Source organism: Sceloporus occidentalis, unplaced genomic scaffold, assembly GCF_023333645.1.
Source record: "Sceloporus occidentalis isolate IW3139 unplaced genomic scaffold, rSceOcc1.0.p SCAF_397, whole genome shotgun sequence".
NCBI lineage: Eukaryota > Metazoa > Chordata > Lepidosauria > Squamata > Phrynosomatidae > Sceloporus > Sceloporus occidentalis.
In genome coordinates, this window is record NW_028317377.1 from 48,912 (window position 1) to 69,651 (window position 20,740).

General features: G+C 37.6%; 2 protein-coding genes across 2 annotated transcripts in view; both read right to left on the reverse strand.

Annotated features, from left to right (window-relative positions):
• LOC149273194 (cilia- and flagella-associated protein 337-like) overlaps positions 1-5,349 on the reverse strand; it is a 35,486-nt gene extending 30,137 nt beyond the window's left edge. The window contains exons 1-4 of the mRNA XM_089506603.1: positions 5,282-5,349; positions 3,049-3,313; positions 2,292-2,345; positions 293-376 (exon numbers count right to left, since the gene is read on the reverse strand). Coding sequence (XP_089362729.1) covers positions 293-376; positions 2,292-2,345; positions 3,049-3,313; positions 5,282-5,349 — 471 coding nt within the window. The remainder of the gene's footprint in view (positions 1-292; positions 377-2,291; positions 2,346-3,048; positions 3,314-5,281) is intronic.
• A 7,494-nt stretch (positions 5,350-12,843) lies between these two features.
• On the reverse strand, positions 12,844-19,156 carry LOC149273195 (testis-expressed protein 26-like). Its single transcript, XM_089506594.1, has 7 exons — positions 18,991-19,156; positions 15,943-16,024; positions 15,310-15,472; positions 14,600-14,762; positions 13,837-14,013; positions 13,486-13,647; positions 12,844-12,926 (listed from the first exon to the last, which is right to left on the reverse strand). Exons 1-7 carry the CDS (start codon positions 19,154-19,156, stop codon positions 12,844-12,846), a joined length of 996 nt encoding a protein of 331 aa, XP_089362720.1.
• Positions 19,157-20,740: the final 1,584 nt, after the last annotated feature.

The window sequence follows — 20,740 nt, forward strand, 5'->3', positions numbered from 1 at the left end:
GGCTATATTTTATAACCCTCCATCCCAATGTACATTGAGGAAGAGGTCAAGAGGTCCCTTCTACTCTATACCCCTGTATAAAGAATAAAAGTGAGGGGGGATTACCATTGGCTTCTCTATGGTTCACCGGATTTTCTGGAAACCATCCCAATTAAAAGTTAACATAATTTAATAAACTGTTGTAAAGTTCAACCTTCAATACATGATATTTAATACAACCTTCAATACATGATATTATTTCATATACTTAATGCACAAATATGTCAAAATTACATTTCCAGGCAATACTCACATTTCCTTGTAATTTTAAACATTTCTTTACAATCTGTTTGAACTTCTCTACATCAATTGACTTTTGCCCTTTCTTTTCAAGCTCCTGAGATAAAAAATCAATACATCAGCTGATAAATATAACATTTATTGCTGTGTAAATTAAATATGAATTACTTAATAGTAACAACATATTAAACCATTGTAGCAATTTTGTTGTGCTCAGTGAACCCACATTTTCAATTGTATTGTGAGCAAGTCATGGCAAGAAGATCTAAATGACCTGGATAAAGGCTATTATTGGTTTAGTCACCATTCAAACACCAAATCAACATTGTCAATTCATGTTAAAGCACATTGCAAGGTCCAGGGTTGAGAAATACTCCATAACCATAGAAATTGTATTCATCTTTGAACAACTTGAATATATACGGTATATAGAAACACAGATTTTGACAACAAAGAAAAAAATGTTAAGCCTATCTATTCTGCCCATTTTTCTTGTAAAAACCTAAAAATGTGTTGTCTTGTGTTCTGGATAGCCATATGCCTACTCCATGCAAGTTTAAATTTAACCAAATCACACATGGTAAGCTTGTGTATCTCCATCTGTTAAACTACAACACCTACAACGTGCCAAGATACGAGTCACGCAACTATACATGATGTACTATAGTTGGAAGGCTATTTTACCCATTGAATGGTTTTTGGCGTGGTTGATAAATATATTAAGTTTAAAACAGCCTGCCATTTAACCACAACAAGTCTGTACAGGTGATTGCTGCAATATAGGATAACTAATGTACCATCTAAGATGACTTAAACATTGTTACCAGAGGAGTACGTCATGAAATGTTGTGTTTGTACAGAGGTTGATATTCAAGTTAGACAGCATGCTGTTTATACATTTCTTTAGCCACAGAGTAAGGCTGTTATTCTTCGCATGAATCTCTAATGCGTGAAAGGCCTGTCTCCTTTATTTATGTCAAAAACAGTAGAATATCCACAGTAGAATATCCACATCAAATGAGTTATTCTCTCGGAAGATACAGGTGCTTATCCTCTATCTTGCAACATGCACACAATAGATACAATTATTTTTAAATGTCAACTATTCATTCAATCCTCTAGTATTACAGTATATACAGGTATGTACCCATAACCTTAAAATCTAAAACACATCCTATTAATATAACTACTTTAGAAACCCAAACAGATCCTGATGAAATTGGGAATAATGTAACAAGAAGTTAGGTTCTAAGTACAAGAAGACACTGCATTGCATTTTGGTATTACAGAAACGTAAAGACTACTTAGGTAGCAGGGATGCCACTGGGTGCTACAGTGAGGCCCCTGGGGAAATATATACATTTGTACCTAAACAAAATTAAGCTATCATCATTCCATATCAATTCAAGTGAAAGGATTAAGCTCTGTGTTCCAGTAAAACAGAAAGCGGCAACATCTGCTCACTAGATACACAAAGACTTAAGATGTTGACCTCATTCCTCATATGTGCCTAGACTGGCACTACTGACGAGGTCCATGAAGGCCCAAATATGCATCTGGCCTTGCTGGTTTCCTTGTACATAGGAAATGTGCATTTGATTTTGTTTTTGGACTGCCTGTTGGGAAAGGATCAGACTGACATGGTGGTGGTGGAGATTTTTCCTCTGTGATGGCACAAGTAAGGGACACCTTGAGCCGCTCCTGAGCTTGGCCACACCATGGTAACACACTAAGACATGTCCATTCTCAGTTGAGTTGTTTCCAAAAATCTATAACACAGGTTCACAGGGAGAAAAATCCATTATATTTATTTGTAGAATATCACCAGGCCTCAATACCTAAACCATAAAGAGATGTATTAATTCATAATTTAACGTGCCAATTCTTAGTTTTGGTATTGTGAGCTGGTAGTTTTTCTTTCTTTCTTTTCTTTTCTTTTTTTTTTTTTTTTTTGTTGTTGTTTTGTTTTGTTTTTTTACTTATAAAAGCAGAATTAAATATTATGTACCTACTTCAAAAGCATTCTTCAGTTTCTGTAGCTGCTCTAATGTCATTTGGTGTTCGATCTGTAAACAAAAAAAAACTTTTAAAATGTTTGGATTTTATTTTACAGAAATGTATTACCAATTATGATATGTATAACATGCAAAATAAATGTACACTACTGTTCAAAAGTTTGGGGTTACTTAGCTGCTTTCACGAAAAATAATTTTCTAATGATCAATTGGCCTTTTAAACTTAAACTTGGTTAGGGAACACAATGTGCCATTGGAACACAGGAGTGATGGGAGTGATAAAGGACACATATGACGCATATGAAGATAAATGAGCAGTTTCCAGCTACAATAGTCATTTACAAAATTAACAACCGCCACACTGTAATTCTTGCTTTTCTTTCAAAATCAAGGACACTTCTAAACTTGTGAATGGTAGTGTAGGTTTAACATTTGCATGCACAATAGATCAAGAAAGAAGAAAGAAATTATTTCAACTCTTAGTCATTTGGAAATATACGCAGGTAAATGACATTACAGAATGTGTTTGTAAAAGAGAGGATAAGTTTTGTTTCTTATGAAAAATGCGCAGAAGAAAGGGGAAACAAAACTTACCTGTGTCTGAACTTTAAAAAAAAAATAACTTGTGTTTATTGCAAAGGGCACTGGGTAGAAATGCTGTTTGACTGATGGTACTATTAGAGAAACTATAAATTATATCATGTACTTTCTATAATACAAGAAATCATAGTTTTAATGCATGTAGGATTGTTACCTTCTCTTTTCTGAGACTCTTGGAAGGATCGGAGGATCTTTCTTTATCTGTTATATTGTTTGCCATTCCCAGTGAATGTCTTCTATGTTGGCCCTTTATCAGAGCCTTCTGCAGCCATTCCGGTTGGCTTTGCTCCTGCTCTTCAGGTTCTTCTATGTAACAAGTTGGAGATAGCGTCTGGAATCTCGGAGCTCCCACTGCAGTTTTTGCTCGTTGATGAGTGAGCTGGGAGTTTACAGCTGTTTTTCTTATTTCACTAAAAAGACTATTGTTAAAAAAAAGTAGTTTGTAAAATTGTTATATAATGTTATCATGCAAAACATGTATTTTTTTGTTTTTCTTTGATGGATTTTAAGTGAATTCTTTAACTTGAAAAACCTAACAAAAGCCTAAAAAAATACATATAAATTAACCAAAATGACCTAAGGGACACTGCAGTCCAAAATTGTTTATTATTTTTAAAAATACACACCAGCTGTCCTATGCACTTTAAGGGTATGATATCCGCATGGTCCCCGGCACACTATGAACATTTGAAGGGACTACATGCCTTTGCTCCTTGTATAGACCCCAGCTATATTGTGTGCATATGATATACTCACCACCAGTCAGCTCCAGTGCTGGCTTGGTGAATGTAGCGGTCCGTTCAGACTTCTGTGCGCATGCATGAAAAACACCCTCATTTATTTCAGTGGGAACACTTAACTGTCTGTGATTGGCTGCTTGAAGCAGCCACTCAGTGACAAGGAATGTCAGACTCTGGAGGAGGAGGGCAGCTGATGCTGAGAACTGACCACTTAAATGCATACTGGAGTCTGTAGCATGTTGGAAAACGCCAACACAATTCACATACAGAATGGTACTGACAATATTACTAATTTAAAAATAACATACTTGCTAAAAAGGCAAAAGGAAACAAATAAAGTTTACAAAATCTTTGACTTACCGCAGCGATTTTCATTACTCAACAACACAACAGAAGCCTCATTTCTTCAAGGTTGATTATTAGAGGTACTTTTACAAAAGCAATGCTGTCTACATTATCCAAAAAAGCATTTGAATAGCAATATCACTCAGGCACCTGGCATGTTGGGGTCTGCAGTGTCAATATAACACTGTGTCTCCCATTTAAGCGTAGGGCGACCCTAGTTTTACAATGCTAATCGAATACTTTTAATATTTAAAGGTTGGTTTCTAAGGCAAAGTGTTATAAACTATTCTCTTTTATAAAGAGATCTTTTATAGACAGGATGCAAGTATATATTCATAAATTATATATTTTCTTAAGCTTACATTAAATATCAATTGCATGTTGTTATAAATAAATTGCATGCTTAATGAGTTTTGTTGTCCTGCGACACATACTCCCAAACACCTCCCCTATAAAATTGCATATAAGGCTCATGGTTTTATCATGGACTTCTGCGTGGGTACATCAAACGCGGAAAAGGGGAATCTTAATTAAACCCACATATGTTAAACGTGGTAAAAACCATACTGTAATTGGGGTACTAAAAACCCTCAGTATTGAAGGGGTTAAGCCATATATATGGGATTTTTATGTAATGTGGTATATAAAAAGCGGCAGATAATACCCTTAGCGGAAATGTATCGAGTTGTATCGCTGGCCACTCTTTGTAAAAAAATGTATTGTACATTTTCAGACTTTTACCACAATACGCTTTGTCATAAAATAGTTTATTGCAGCGGTATAATAGCTTCCCAGTGCATTTTGATACATATTACAATCATGTTGTCAGATACAGTGGTTGGCCTGGATTGTGCAATAATGTCATATATAAAAGTGCTGTACAATATTACCAATAGTACCCTGTTTAACATCATATTACGCTTACGATGAATAATTGTATCAGCTACAACATCACCCTTAGATATTAGTATAACACTATACTCTGTATACTATTACTTTATACACACCGTTACCATGTATAGCATCATGCACAGCTCAACTTCTAGCCTGCATAATATTAGCAACTACAACTAAACAGTATATGTACCATGTATAATGCATAGAGTAGCACCCTCATAGTGTATAATATTAACAAGCTGGGGCAGCACATATATTCTGTATAATATTAACAAGTACAACTATAGTGCTACATATAACATGCTGATCAGCTTTCCCTGGTAACAGTAACCAGCCTGCACAACATCATAATTCAAAGCCAACTCAGATGACGGCAGAATTCATATTATTTCTTCATTTGCTTACCTGGACACATTGTAGGTCTCTAGCCTGCCCAGGGCTGAGCTGGGTCTCGCCTTTCTCCTGGTATACATGGTCAGGTTAGATATGTGCGGCAGTCAGGCTGTGTTTGTAGAGCGGTGGCATGTGTAGCATATGTGCAGTTAGTTCATACAGGTGCCAGGGACAATCATGGAGGAGCAGAGCCTGTGCCCAGTGTGGTTGTGTGTGGTCTCTGGGCACTGCTGGCCTGTGATTACCATTCACACCCTCCCAGCAGTTACCAGTCTCCCCTCCCTCTGCATGGCTTTACTGTTTATCCTCACACCAGGTTGCTCCTGGTTTCCAGTCTACCTGCCTCTAGGGACTAAACCACAAAAGAGGGCCCTCAGTACAGCTCCCAGTTCTCTCCACCTCACTTATCGGATTAAACAAGCGGAAAAGAGTATTAATTATTTAAAGCATAGCTTGTTAGTTGTAACTAAAACAAACCTCACACAGCTAGCACGAAGGGTTAAAACAGGTCTTCAGCCTGGTATCATGTATTTAATTATATGCAGGCTGTTACCTTAAGTGTTTTGAAAAATACTGAATGTCAGTAAAATGTTAAAGCGTATTCTGGAGCATTTCTAAAAGTGGAGCAGTACAGATGGGCTGCACTCTAGAAATAAGATATGAAAGCCTAAACTGAGCAGTACAGGGTTAACTATCTATGAATAAAATATAACCTTTAATTCATTAAAATAAAGCCTTAGACTTTAATTTTTGCCAGACTGGAAGCTTCGGGCCCGATCTGGCAGGATTAAATGTCTAAGGCTTTATTTTAATGAATTAAATAAAGTTTATATTTTATTTATAGTTAACTATTTCCTGCTCAGTTTAGTCTTTCATATAATTTTTTAGGGTTTCTATGTTTGTACATAAACCCCAGTGTGCAGTGCAAGTTCTAGGGGCCCCATCAGGGCCAGCACTAAGCAAGGTAGGTGCCAGCCTTGAGCCCAGATATACTGGGGGCACACTGCTTCTTCCTTCTTTTTCTTCTGTATTCATTCTCCTGTCTTCTGTATTCTTTTCCCTGTGAACCAGGTCTCCTGTTGCACCACATAAACAGCCTCTCCCTGTAGGGTTTACCAATTAATTATTATTTATATGTTTAAAAGTTATTTTTCAAGGCTTATAATAATTTTAAATTGATTAATCCTCGCTTCACATAATGTTTGTTTGGGGGAGGATGCGTTGGAATATGATGGAGCTATATAAAACAGTAATAATAGGGGCCCGGTACATTGCTAACCCAGGGGCTACAATGCTGTTGAGATGGCCGTGCCAGTATGGGCACATGTGAATTTAGAAAATAGCTCGTCTTTTAAAATGAGAATTGTGCAGTTTGGGGGACCTAAAACCCAAATCATAGCTCGGCTCCAAATTCTCTTACCAATTCCCTCTTTAGTGTGGTCTGCGCATGTCATGATAAAGTGACCAAATGGCTCCGGTAACTGGGATGACGCCCAGACTGAAAATCTGGCACACCAGGCAAAGCCAAGAGCGCCACACATACCCAATATGGAACTCCAGGGGCAGGTTAGGTGCTGCAGTGTACAGCCAGCCACTGGATATGCTATATGAGCATAAAAGTCAGCCTTCATTTCTAGGACACATTATTATCGCGGTCACCTAACCACCAAGCCCTGTTGAAGTGCTTTCACTTTTTTTATTCAGCAGGACTAAGCTCAGTTTGTCCACCATCTATGCAACTGCTATAGGTATTTTACATTTGCTTGTGTTGTTTACTTTGTTGTACTTGTCTACCTTGCATACAATTTGGCCATCAAAGCTTCCCAACCCTTTATTCAGCTTTCTATACCAAACTAATGCTTTTGATTAGGGGAGGTTGATGCTCTTGGAAAGTTTGTCCTTAAAATGGAATTTTAGTCCAGTATTCATTTATTTTACATCCATACCAAATAAATATACAAATTCAATAATTGAAAGGTTTTAGTGTTCAATATAAGCCAACTTGTCAAATGTAAAACTCAGGCACACCATATGAGGCCACATATGCTCCAGGGACATAAATGGAAAAGGAATCTACTCTGGCAACCAAAAAAGTTCATGTAAGTAAGTATTCATTCTGGTCTCCTAGCAGGTATAATCTGTTGTTTTCATGTTCTGCAAGATGTTTCGGAGTCACTTGCCACCTAAGGGATTAAAAAATATATTTACAGTGTCATAGTTTGTCAAACACTGCATTTGCTTCTAGCCTGAACTACATACAAAAATAGAGTTTCTTGGAATTGTCGGCGATCGGTACGTTATCTATGTTATTAAGCGGTGATTTATGAAAGGAATGCCAGGCTGTACAAACGGGTGGATCTTAATTATCATTTGTTCTGTCTGCGATACAAGTGGCCCTCCTACTGTTGTTCCATTTTACAGCTAGGAACTAGTAACTGTTTCTAAGTAGCCCTCAATAGAAATGTTTACACAACACACAGCCTGACAATGTCTTTTCAAATAGGTGATAAACAGGGCACATTAAGTAAGGGCATACTTACTTGGCTTTGGTAAGTCTACAGATCAGGATTTGGCAACATTGTTAGAGGCTTTTATCCCGCAGTTATGTGTCAACATGTTCTTCCTGGTGATATTTTGCACGGTTGAAAGAAAATAAAAAAAAAAAGGTTTAAAAGACGTTTTGCTCATCAAATGCTGGCAGTGCTGGCTTGAAATAAGGGAAAATCCTCAGGCTGCATTTATCACCAAGTAATGTGCTACATAGTTCCCTTAATACCAGGGATATTTCCAGCCCTCTGGGACTTAGTCTGGACAATTATTCTTTATACAGAAAATGAAGCATTTTGTGACAGATAAGAGCCATTTCCCTTACTCAATCTGCCCTGTAGGACATTAAACCTTACTTAGTGCTTGTAGTTATATTATGTTCTGGATGCTCTTCTGCTTATCCATAATCCTCTCGTATTGATTTTAAAATCAAAATTACCACTCTCTATAATAGTTAAGTATGTGTATTGCCATGTATTGTAATTTGAACTCAAGTGACCTATAGCACAAAAGTTTATATCTAGTATGAAGTAGTTCTTTGCGGAGTATAATTAATGTTTGATATCTCACTTTGCTCAAATTCTACATTTTACAGTTCTGTATACTAAATATTGGGTGACCCCTAAATATTGGATTTGTCTGCCCATCTCCCTCAAGACAATGGTATAACTATGCTGACCCTTGTCCACTGCCGAAAGCGCCTACAATGGGCACATGAGAATAAGAACTGGACCACGGAGCAATGGAAGAAGGTGGCCTTGTCTGGCAACGGCAAGCTGGCAGAGGAAGGGTGATGCTTTGGGCAATCTTCTGCTGGCAAACCTTGGGTCCTGCCATTCATGTGGATGGTACTTAGACATCTACCACATACCTAAACATTGTTGCAGACCATGTACACCCGTTCATGGACATGGAATTCCCTGATGGCATTGGCATCTTTAAACAGAATAATGCGCCCTTTCACAAAGCAAAAATGGTTCAGAAATGGTTTGAGGAACACAAGTTCAAGTTTTTGACTTGGCCTCCAAATTCCCCAGATCTCAATCCGATCGAGCATCTGCGGGAAGTCCGATTCATGAAGGCCCCACCTTGCAATTTACAGGACTTAAAGGATCTGCTGTTAACGTCTTGGTTCCAGAAACCATAGCACACCTTCAGAGGTATAGTGGAGTCCATGCCTCGACGGGTCAGGGCTGTTTTGGTGGCAAAAGGGGGACCTACACAATAGTAGACAGGTGGTCATAATGTTATGACTGATCGGTGTATATATAATGAAATAAAATGCCCCTGTTCTAAACTTAACTCCTTGTTCACCCATCCCTAGAGTATTAGCTGTATAGTTGGTCTTGATTTATGGGTATTACTTTAATTATCATTTCGGATGGGGGTTAGCATTAGTTTGATGGGGTCAGTATTCAGCATTGTATTTTTTGTATTTATGTAAAAACGTAAGGTTGTTATATACCTGAAGGTGCGTCAGCGGTGTAGACCACCGGCTGGGACTGGGGGGTCCATTCTGCCACTCCACCATAGGAGATGTCCTTGGTCCACTGTCCCACACAGCATAAGAGATCCCTCGACAGCTGCTTCCTCCGATGGGTCCTCTTCCTCTGCTCTCTTTCCTGAATTTGGCACCTTTTCTAATTCTTAGCCCTATACAAATCCCAGTAAACTGCTACATCTTGCCTTCTGATGGTCATACCGACAAATGTCATATCCTATGCTGTCCTGATACATTATCTGTTGTTGAATTTATGTATTTGACATGTCTTTGATGCGTTTGGATGATGATGAACTCTTCTGAGATCATAGGGAAACAGTGTCCTATCCTGCAATAGCCTCTCGTCTGATATGTTCAGCATGACAAAGACTGGACCAAGGACTGACTTTGGTTTGCGTTTTACGTTGGGAACAATAGGCAGACTAGATAAGCCAAACAGTTCCTATCTGCTGTTAAATTCTATGCATATACAGTGGTTTCCAAATTAAGACAAGAAGATTGATAAATGTTGCCGTTATCTCCTGCAACTGCTTAAGCTGGATGAAAATAAAACGTGCAAGAATGTTGAAATTGTGTTTATCCACCTACTTATGATTTTGCAGATTAATATATTTAGGAAGTAACAAAAGACAGCCCTGCTAGGTCTGAAAATCCAGTAGTAAATTAGAAAGAGACAAATGCATAGTAAAAATGACCTTAAAAACTCTGGCCTTTGAGGTACAAAATAGTCCTGGTCAGGAAAGAGCAAATATATATATATATGTGTGTGTGCTTTTTGGAGGTTATCGTGTCTATCAACCAATGTACTAAAGTTTTTAAAACAGCATGAAAATATTTCATTGGATTGAAAGCCATTGCTATGTAAATAATGGAGAAAGTGTCATAAAACTGAATGTAGAGTAATTTTGCCATGATTTTATGCTACAGTCCTTGTGTTGGCATTGTCACTAGTATACTTTTACTTGCGTGGTTGCACATGCACAGCTTCTTTAGACATGACTTGAGTATCCTTGATGTGTTTTATGGTCTAGAACATATATGTAAAGTTGTATTCATTTAAGTTGCAACAATGTTCATTGCCCTCATTGATTCACTTTGTAGAAGCTGTTTCCAATTCATTTCAATATACCACAGTCGATGCCTTTTTGCGTTTAATCGCAAACCATGCATTTTCAACCACCATTAATGCGTCACTGAATCAAGCCCAAAGAGCAAGACTTGGCATGGGTCATCAACTTCTAATATTATGAAAAACAGAGAGCAATTTAAGAAATAGATTGATGGGAGCGGTTGTCTAACAGCCATTTATAGGTTACATGCTGTCTAACTGGTCTAACTGCTGTCTAAGCTAGAAGTCTCTGTTTCCCATCAATTATTGAACGCGATCATTGAAACTTGCATTACTGAGACTGCTAATTGTTATCAGCAGCAAGGCTCACTTTATTAAAGGGGGTAGCATCTTTTATTTAAAAAAAATGTAATATCCCTCTGTGTCTATTATGTGCAGTAAAGAAAACCTGTTAGTAATTGAAAAAAACTTTTTTCTAATTAATAGGCATGCAATTAACGCAGTGTATGTGGATGTACAATTAACTTGAACATGAACCCTCTCCATCCTGGTTTATATACTAATTAGCAGGACTGTTTTCTAATCGTGCAAAATAAAGTTTGGTTCCAACTTATAGCACCACATTTAAACAATTTACGGGCAACATGGCCAACTGACTTGTCAATTGAGATTTATTATATGCTGGTGCAGGAAACCTTAAGGCCCTTTTCCTATTAATGTGTACCTGGTGAAGCTCTAATACTATGTGAAGTTCACAAAATTGCATGGAATCTGATATCAAGAAACATTTTATAGTAATGTTTGGCTCAGATGAAAGCCTTATTGTGCCACTGAAAAGATGCTGTCCCTATGCCAGCAGTTTATTGGAATACTAAACAATCCACAATCTATACACATTAAATGTGTGTTGTGGTGTTAATGAGCAAAAAGGCCACGTGTTTAATATAACAGAAGGACTCACTGTTGCTGCCAAAAAACACATTCTAATGCAATACCTGATGTTAAAAGCAGGGATGGGTCACCTAAGGGTAATTGTTCTGTTACCACAATGCTTACGGTTCTTCTTTGCAAAGAATTAAAATAAATACATAAGGTGGCTTGACTACAACACACTTAAAAGCGTAATAAATACTACCTAGTGAAGAGAGGAAATGGGAGCAGCATTGCATAAACAGCAAATGAAGAAGAAAAACTGAAAAAGTGGGCTCGAACACCCACTGAAAACGAAATACCTTTCCTAAAGGAGAATCTAGCCCTCATATATAAGATCATCTCTACATCAAAGAAAATAAATGATAAATCCATGAGAAAAAAAAGACTTTCTACAATGGTAGGGTCACCTGGGTAACCTGGGTCATTTGCCTCCATCTCCTTGCAGGTTAAGATGTACTAAAAGATTCTCAGTATGATCTATCACAGGTTTTAATGTGGAAAAATGCAAAGTTATGGATTCTGGGAAAATAAATGTGTAATCTTTACTTTAAATTGGGTTGTCTAAGGGAAATTATCAGATGAAAATGACTTGGGATAACTGTAGACAATACATTTTATGAAGAAGGGCTAGAGAAGTCATTTTTTTTATATTAGAGGGAATATGATATTATACAAATACATACAGGAACAATACCAGCTTCTCTGTGATGACCTGTTCATTAATTGTAGTAGTGAAAAGGGTGTTTTTTTAACAAGAATAAGTATGTGGAATTCACTGCCCACAGATGATGTTCTATCAAATTTGATAGATGCCTTTAAATATGGGCAAGAGGCCTTTTAGCAAAAAATATAGAGGCATATAATTGGTTATGTGGACAGAATTAGAAATTTTCGGAGTCACGAAGGAATTGTTCACCTTTTTGAGACACAATTAGAAATTGCTTCAATGTGAGTGGGGGGTCTTTTTGCCTTCTTCTGGATCAACGGCAAGGTTGAACTTTATCTACTTGTGGCTCTTGACAAACTTAATTACTATGTTACTATTTAAGAGAGAACTGATAGAACCAATATGAGTCAGGCTGGAAGGATGTAGACCAAAGACGAATGAATGTAACAAGGAGCAGGGGAATAATAGGCTAGGGAAAAACTATTATAGGGAAACCTCTACTGGATGAAATGTACAAATATTCTCCATAATCAAGTTTCACTGTAAAATATTTACAACCAATTCCAGAATTCACTGCACACATTTTATTAGACTGCCTTTAAATGACTAGTAGCGGTAGTCCCTGTTCCCGCAAGGAACTAGCGTTGACATACTTTAAATCACTACAAACTACAGCGTGTTATCGGTCAAAGGCAGTATCAAAATAATTGAGGTAGCCGAAAATGAAAACTTAAACCAAGGCCTTTCAGAAGTAGAACTGTTGGAACGCACACACACATAGGTAATTTGAACCCAACAGGAAGTACTAATTGAGCATATTTTTAAGAAGTAGATCAAACATGAAACTTGTCATCTTCTTAGACTTTCTTCAGGCATGACTTTGATTCTAGATTGGAAACACCACTGTGGGCTTTGATAAACTGCTCCAGTGATCTTCTTTCTATACGTTTAAAAAAAAAAAAGGGGTTAGACATCAGAATACACAGAATGTAAGAATCAACAAACGACCAAATGATTTGGGCCAACACAGAGGATTATTACTTCATACAATCCCTAATCCACACAGGAATCTATCTCATGAAGATTTGCAGTCTTTTCTACAAATGGATTCCCAGAATGGCATATCAACCATTCTTCATTCTAAACCAGGCATGTCCAAAGTCCGGCCCGCGGTTCCGGACTAATAAGGCCCCACAGATAAGTTGCCCAAATATAGATCTGTTTTTTTTATATTAAAGAGTGATTTAACACCTGTTTAGATTTCTCATCCAAGTCACAAAATGAAAAGTATGCCGTTTTCAATAAACTTTGCATAAAATAGTTAATAGTTAATTTTAATGGTTCAAAGAATGTCAGGCAAAATGTTCGGCACTCGCACATGTTCACTTCATCAAATCTGGCACTCTTCGAAAAAAGTTTGGACATGCCTGCTCTAAACCAAGGTGCTATATATTTACATTTTTCTATGCATGCAGTACATATCCATCCATTCATTTTACCTTCCATTGGTATACTTTTCAGATAACATTTTAGTTCTTCTGGAGTAAAACAATTCATTAGAGCAGAGAAGTTAATATATTCTTTCCCAAAATGCCTCTGGTAGGTGGTCAACAGCTTCTTATTCTCTTGGTTACGGATATGAGAAAACACTACAGTAGGAACTAAAAGAAAATGAAAGGAGATATACTTAAGGCTGGGTGTTAATAATTATCAAGAATGTTAATCACAAATATGATCAGTAACTAAGTAATATGTGTGCTACTAATGCCCTGGGGATGGTATAATCAGTAGTCTATGCACAAAGCCATAACCAGAGGCATACATTTTATTTGTGCAAATTACAAACTTACCAACTCCTTTAGCAGGAACATGGCGACTTGAATAGCATCCGTATTTGTGGGTGAAATCCCGAAGTTCTGGAGCACTTGGTTGAACCTGATAATTAAATCTGGATTCTGTACAAAGTGGTCGAGGTTTTTCTTTTTTCCAGTTTGATGGGACATTTATGGCATATTTAACTTGATATCCTTCAATTAGCATTTAAATCACATGAAAGCATAATTACAAATCACATTGTGAAAAAAAAAATCTTAGTATAAAGGAGTATATAATACGTTTATACAAATATGTCAAATTCCAATACCTACACCTTTCCAGGAATCTGTTCAGCCAAAGGAATATCTACAGAACACTGAGCTGTCTCTTAAGACTTTAGAAAACCTAGCAATAGAAATGGTTCTTTACGGTAAACATATGAAATCCATCACCATATTTGCCCTCTTTTCTCTATTATAATCATTTTCATCATCTTTTTTGAATCAGCAAAATATGATTTTAAAATGATATTCTTTATCATAACATTTCTTTGTGAAATAAAAATAAAGCCATCACTAAGAACTTATATTATTACCAACTGTAAATTTGATAGAAATAGTACGTTTGTTACATGCCTCTACATCGAACATAAAAAGCACATACGGTTACATGTTGTTACCCTTATTCTGTATCGTGTAATTAACTAACCTTAGTAGCCACATCATTTCTAGTCAAATTTGTGTCCATATCTATGGACTTCAGATTCTCATAGCTGTTTTGTTCACTGTAACAACCTACCTTGTGGTATTCCTAAGTAGTCTCCTTTATATGTAGAGCAGTACTGGGCTTTCAGAGCCCTTTGGATTTCTTCAGTTGATGGTGGTTTAATGGTTGATGAACATCTGTCAAACAAAACCTTTTTTTCTCCTCTAGGAAGCCGCCAAGTAATAAAAGTTGGATCCTGTGCTTACAGAAGAAACATTTCTACAAGCCACTGGTGTTTAAGCATGAAAATGTAATGTTCACACACACACTGCATTAATAAATTACAGGTTTTTGTTACGCAGATCACAGTGAAAAATGGAGCTGTGAAAAATATGTCAAATCATTCAAATAATGGTAGAAAAGCAGAAGGAGGTATTTGAGATAAACAAAATATGTACAAAGTAGGATGGTTTATGATAATATTTATGAAAAAAATAAGTAAAATAAATGCCCAGGGAAATTTAGTATAGACATGAGACAACTGTGTGGCTCATTTAATGGGAAATATAGCCAGGATAGAGGCCAGACAAAGACTACCGGGTATGGTGGTCATTTTAGGTGCTAGTCAGGCTTAGAAATACACAGTGTGCCCTATGTGATATCTGCTACACTGTCTATTACCAAGCCTGACTAAGTCGGAGGCTGAAAATAAAGATAAAGTTGTGGAGGTGGGGTGTGAATAGTTAGCTGTGATTTTTGTTCAAATCCATATTACAAAGACCATCATGCGTGGGACACATTACCTTATCAGCATTAGGTTTGTGGTTTCTGTTCCCTGAAGATGTTGCTGTCCTGATCAATTCTGGTTTGGAAAATGGTTTCCAACAGAAATCATCACTGTACATGCTTATGCCAACAGGATCTGATAGATGATACGGGTTCCTGTAACCTTTAGATGTTTTGGGGCTGTAGGATAGAATAAAAGTAGCTATCAGGAATGGAACCCCAGTTGCAATACAATGTGTAAATCCATGTGCCCTTCACTTGAGTAAGTCAACTTGTATCAGTGACATGACTAGTGGAAGTTGGCACAGACATCAAAAGGTCATCAAAAGGTGGAAGACACAAAGGTCAGCGCCACTGGCATCCTTATTAGTTTCTTACATGCTGACCCAGCCAGTATTCATGGCCTACTCATAAAGCAAGCCTAGTGTGAGTACAGGTGACATTTCCTAGCGCAGATATGTCGAAAAAAAAGTTCTGCTCTATCTGATCTACTTGTGCTTATATGAGGAAACACTAAAACATTCACATTTAAGGGATACTTAAGGACCTACTCTGGTCTAAAATGATGATCTAGGCTCAAATCCATATGTATTAGCAAGCTTGGAAGAAATATTTACAAAAATGGAACCATGGAGAGTTTTATAACTTACCGTACAGCTTGTGTAGGTGAGCAACCCTTATACGTGTAGTCACGATTCATTGAGGTTTCATATGGGTCCCACATGTTAACTCCTTCATGACAGTAAAAAAAAGGAATGGTAAGTGAATTTGCACATGAAATTATGACAGAAGCATTTAATATATTCAATGTTTGCTTCGGTCAATCTGCTAGTAGTTTGTTATTCTGTCAGACTTCACTGGGCAAAATTATACATAATTTAAATGGAAATTAAATATTTTGTAGCAAGAACTTCATGTTTCACTTTTATATATAGCCACATCATCAAGAAACAATTTTTATTTTTACATTCAGATTCTAAAAATGTTTGGAATGTAGAAATGAGGGTTTTTGCAAATTATTGCCTTTTTTGCTAAAATATTATACCGTATTAAAAAAACCTATATAATAAATCAATGAATATATATTTTTCGAATATGTAATTATCATGTATCCCAAAAGCAACAACTGATAAAAAGGCTTCTTAAATGTTTCTGTGTGTTTGTGAGTATTCCTCCAGACAAATTAATAAAATAAAAAATCTACTAAAGTGCATATCTATAACATGCCACAGAACTCAATTATTGTTTTTTCTACATAAAACAGAAAGTATGAAATGAATAGTGCAACTTTGGTATATCATATTTTATTAGATAAAGCATAACACAAAGACACTCTTACCCATTCAAAGTTGCTTTTCAAGAATTTCCAAAATTCCCAGAATGTCACAAAAACATAAAAACCTGCTCTATATATGCGATGGTTACTTGGCAACAAGAGTGACATATTAGGACACTAAATGAACTGTGACAACCTCAACGGAATAATTTAGTGCCCACGTATCCATGTTGTTAACTTGTAATCACATACTGAAAGGAACATTCAGGGCAGAAAAAACATCTATGTACAGTCATGTGAAAAAGAAAGTACATCTTCTTTGAAAACTATGGTTTCACATATCAGGACATAATACCAATCATTTGTTCCTTAGTAGGTCTAAAAATGTGGTCAATACATATGAACAACAGCACTTGGCATATGTTCACCGTGTCATGATTTATTCAACAAAATAAAAGCCAAAATGGAGAAGCCATGTGTGAAAAACTAAGAACACTCTTACTGCTTCCATAGGAATTAAGATGCTGAGTAGCAGGCAGGTGCTGCTTATCAAATGCCCTTGATTAATTGATCATCAACAAGTGTGACCACCTCTATAAAGCCGAAGCTTTAGCAGTTTGCTGGTCTGGAGCATTCAGGTGTGTTAACACAATGCCAAAGAGAAAAGACACTTAGAGAAGCAATTGTTGCTGCCCATCAATCTGGGAAGGGTTATAAGGCAATTTCCAAACAATTTAAAGTCCATCATTCTACAGTGAGAAAGATTATTCAAAAGTGGAAACCATTCAAGACAGTTTCCAATCCTCCCAGAAGTGAATGTCCCATAAAATTCACCCCAAGGTTAATGCTCAAAGAAATTGCAAAAACGCAAGAGTTACACCTTAGACTCTACAGGCGTAACTTAGCATGTTAAATGTTAAAGTTCATGACAGTACAATTAGAAAAAGACTGAACAAGTACGCTTTGTTTGGAAGGGTTGCCAGGAGAAAGCCTCTTCTTTATAAAAAGAACATTGCAGCACGGCTTAGGTTTGAAAAATTGCATCTGAATAAACTTCGGGAACAATGTCCTTTGGAAAGACGAGACTAAATTGGAGATGTTTAGCCATAATCCACAGGGCCACGTTTAATTACAACCAAACAGTATATCAGCACAAACACCTCATACCAGTGAGGATTTGGGCTTGTTTTGCAGCTATAGGACCTAGGAACCCTGCAGTCATTAAATTGTGTGTGTGTTTATGTGTACTTGTATGTGTGTGAGCATGGATGTGTAATTGTGTGTGTGTGGGTATAAATGTGTAAGTGGGGTGAGATGGAGTGTGTATTAGTCAGTATGAGTAATTTGTGTAAGTGTATTTACATATGTTATATGTTGGAAGGGGGGCAAGGGGCAAAGAAGCCACAGACCAGTTGTGTGGGGCAATGATAACACAGACAAGCCGTTGAAGTTGAAGGGCCCCGGGGCAATTTTTGCGCAAAAAGGCATACACATTTAGAGTTGCTGCTAGATAACATAATGACCAACAAAACAAAAACTCACTGCATTCCCAGCAAATATTAATACCAGTGGTAGCGGGCAATAAATGGCCATATAGTGTGACGGAATCACCAATACGTAAGCCTTAGATGCCTTAGGTGTTTTTTGAATAATACTCGCTCGGTATGTGCTGAATTCTCGCTGTGTTTTGTGTAGAATTTTTTAATAACCAGTAAGCTTTTTGGGTGCCGGGAAGAAAATCACTCATAAAAAGCAATCAAAATGTAGATGGCAACAGTAAAAACAACTAACCACAGGGTTTTTCTTCTCGACGTATAAAGCTTTCTAATGCATTCAATGGCATGTCCTGTGGTATGTTGTTTAGTTAAAATTCATTAATATGTGTATTGATATTTAACTAGCAAAACTAATTTTTGTTGCCTCTAGCTATGGTGACCTGAATGCTGTCATTTCATGTTCTAGTTAATTATTAGGTGTGGTATATGAAGTTATTGCTCTCTATACTTGTATACAAATTTTGTGTTCTCTAATGTATTAAGTCCATAATGAAATTGGGAGACACAAAAATGATTCTATACAGCCAAAGGTTCAAGGGAAGGCTGGCAAGGGGGCATTTTTGCTATAAAGATTCTGGGCCCCTACCTAAAGCTTTTTCTGCGTAACCACCAGGATGTCTATACTAAAAGCAGATTTATGTGGCATTTCCTGCATCATCTTCTGGATTTTCTACACATTCTCCTTCTGTAAATATGTTTTGGACAGAAACGGATAGTGCACACAGAGCATATTCTCTAGCCGATATATTTTGGGCTGCTTTGTCAGTAGGTTACTTGGTTGGCTTGGGCCCCCATATTGGATGCTGCCAGTCCTCTCTGCAAAGCATTATACAGGAGAATCCCATCAATATCTTCATTAATCTTACCTAATGCTGCCATTGCGGTCTTGGGCCTTGGAGTTTTATCTCTGGGTCTTGAGTGTTTGGTTTCGCCAAATTTGGAGGACAGGCGCAAACAGGTAGCCAGATGGTCACATTTTTGTTTGTCTTCTATGCACTTGCTTCTTTCTTTTAGATACGTCAACTGCTCCATGAACGCTGGCTTCAAAATATCACCATCAAGCTGAAGAATGGCAAAGCAAGAAAGCGGACATCTTTTATTTCCAATATATTGGAATGAAATGTTCTTCTCAATACATATTTCTGTATCCCTAATTATTGTAGAATATTTCTGTTTAGTTTACGTTAGCAATTCTTAAAAGACAGTGTTCCATGTTTGCCTCCATACACAGAGGTGATCCATCTAAATTGCTGAATTTAGACAGATACTCCAGCCGTCATATGCACTTTAATACAGATTTATTTTAGATTGCAAGGTTGTTTGAACAGGGCCCTTCTCACCAGTTTTGTAAGTCAAATTGTTATGTCATATACTATGTGTAATCTCCTGCCTACGCATTGTACAGCGCTACTGAATATTTGGTGCTACATAAAAAAATAATAATAGTACTTATACATATGGCAGGTATGTACATACATACATACATATGGCAGGCTTTCAATCTTTGTAACAGGAAAAACTCTTTTTGTACATTTGAGAGTTTGCACGATTTCATTTTGTTTTTGCTGGGTGATGGGCTACTATTTGTACTACAGGTACAGGAGTGAGAAGACTGGAGGCACATCCTGGATCAGCCAGGGGTGAGTCAGGACCAGGCTGAACTTTTAGGGTCATACATGCTGTATTTATTAGCGATATAAGGAAACATGAAGACCAATATACCAAAAAATTGGAGGAATTATGGTCAGCTCCATCTACTCCACTCTTGATGAGCTTGGACGCCAAGCCAAGGCCGTTTTGGGATTGATCTTGGCTTAAATGTATGCCAGCCTGCCCAGATATATCATGCACCTAATCATATTACGCATATTACCGGCCAGTCCTATACAAATAGTCGGGTTTGAGGGTCCATAGGAGCTCTCTGGTTCACAGTAACCCTTTGACTAATATCATATTGGGTGTTAGTATGACTTCAGAACACACAGCACAGAACTGCAACACAATATTAAATGAATAAGAAATAGCATAAAGCCATATCTACTAAACACGGTAAAGCTGTGTCCAAGTCACACCACGGAGGTGTCAGGCCACGGAGTATCTACCACAACACCGAAACATCTAGCCACAAAGACACTGAACACTGAGACATGAGGGTTCATCGGATTTGCCAGCAGCATCCGTTTGCAGTAATTCGGTGCAAATTTCGCATTTTATTCATTGAAAAAACACACATATTTAACACAATACTAAAAGCAAGACGGTTAACCCTTGAGGTGCCCGGACGCAGAGAGGGGTTGTACTGTAGCTGCCCACCTGGGTGGAGATCATGGTGACCGGATAGCCACAAGGGCCCCTTCAGCGGCTGCCGGACGAAGGGCGCTTGCCGGGTCCGGCTCAGGTTCCGTCTGGTCCGGATTAGTTTCAGTTTGTTGAGCCGGGACGCGTGAGTTGCCAGGTAACGCGGGAGTCACGTGATTCATCCAGACACTTAGCGGACAAAAGAGATAAATGGCACCGGACGGGCACATCGGCGGCTGTGACCGGCGTTAGTAGCGCCCAGGCTGCGCGTAATGGCGATCCGGTCTACCCCCAGCACTGCTACGTGCGGAATGTCGG

Bases quoted from the DNA above. Each gene is read 5' to 3' on its own strand.
- LOC149273195 (XM_089506594.1), bottom strand. From the start codon at position 19,156: ATGGAGCAGTTGACGTATCTAAAAGAAAGAAGCAAGTGCATAGAAGAC. The intron at 16,025-18,990 runs GTAAGATTAATG...ACTGTCATGAAG, and splicing joins GACCGCAATGGCAGCATTAG to GAGTTAACATGTGGGACCCA. The intron at 15,473-15,942 runs GTAAGTTATAAA...TCTATCCTACAG, and splicing joins TCACCTACACAAGCTGTACG to CCCCAAAACATCTAAAGGTT.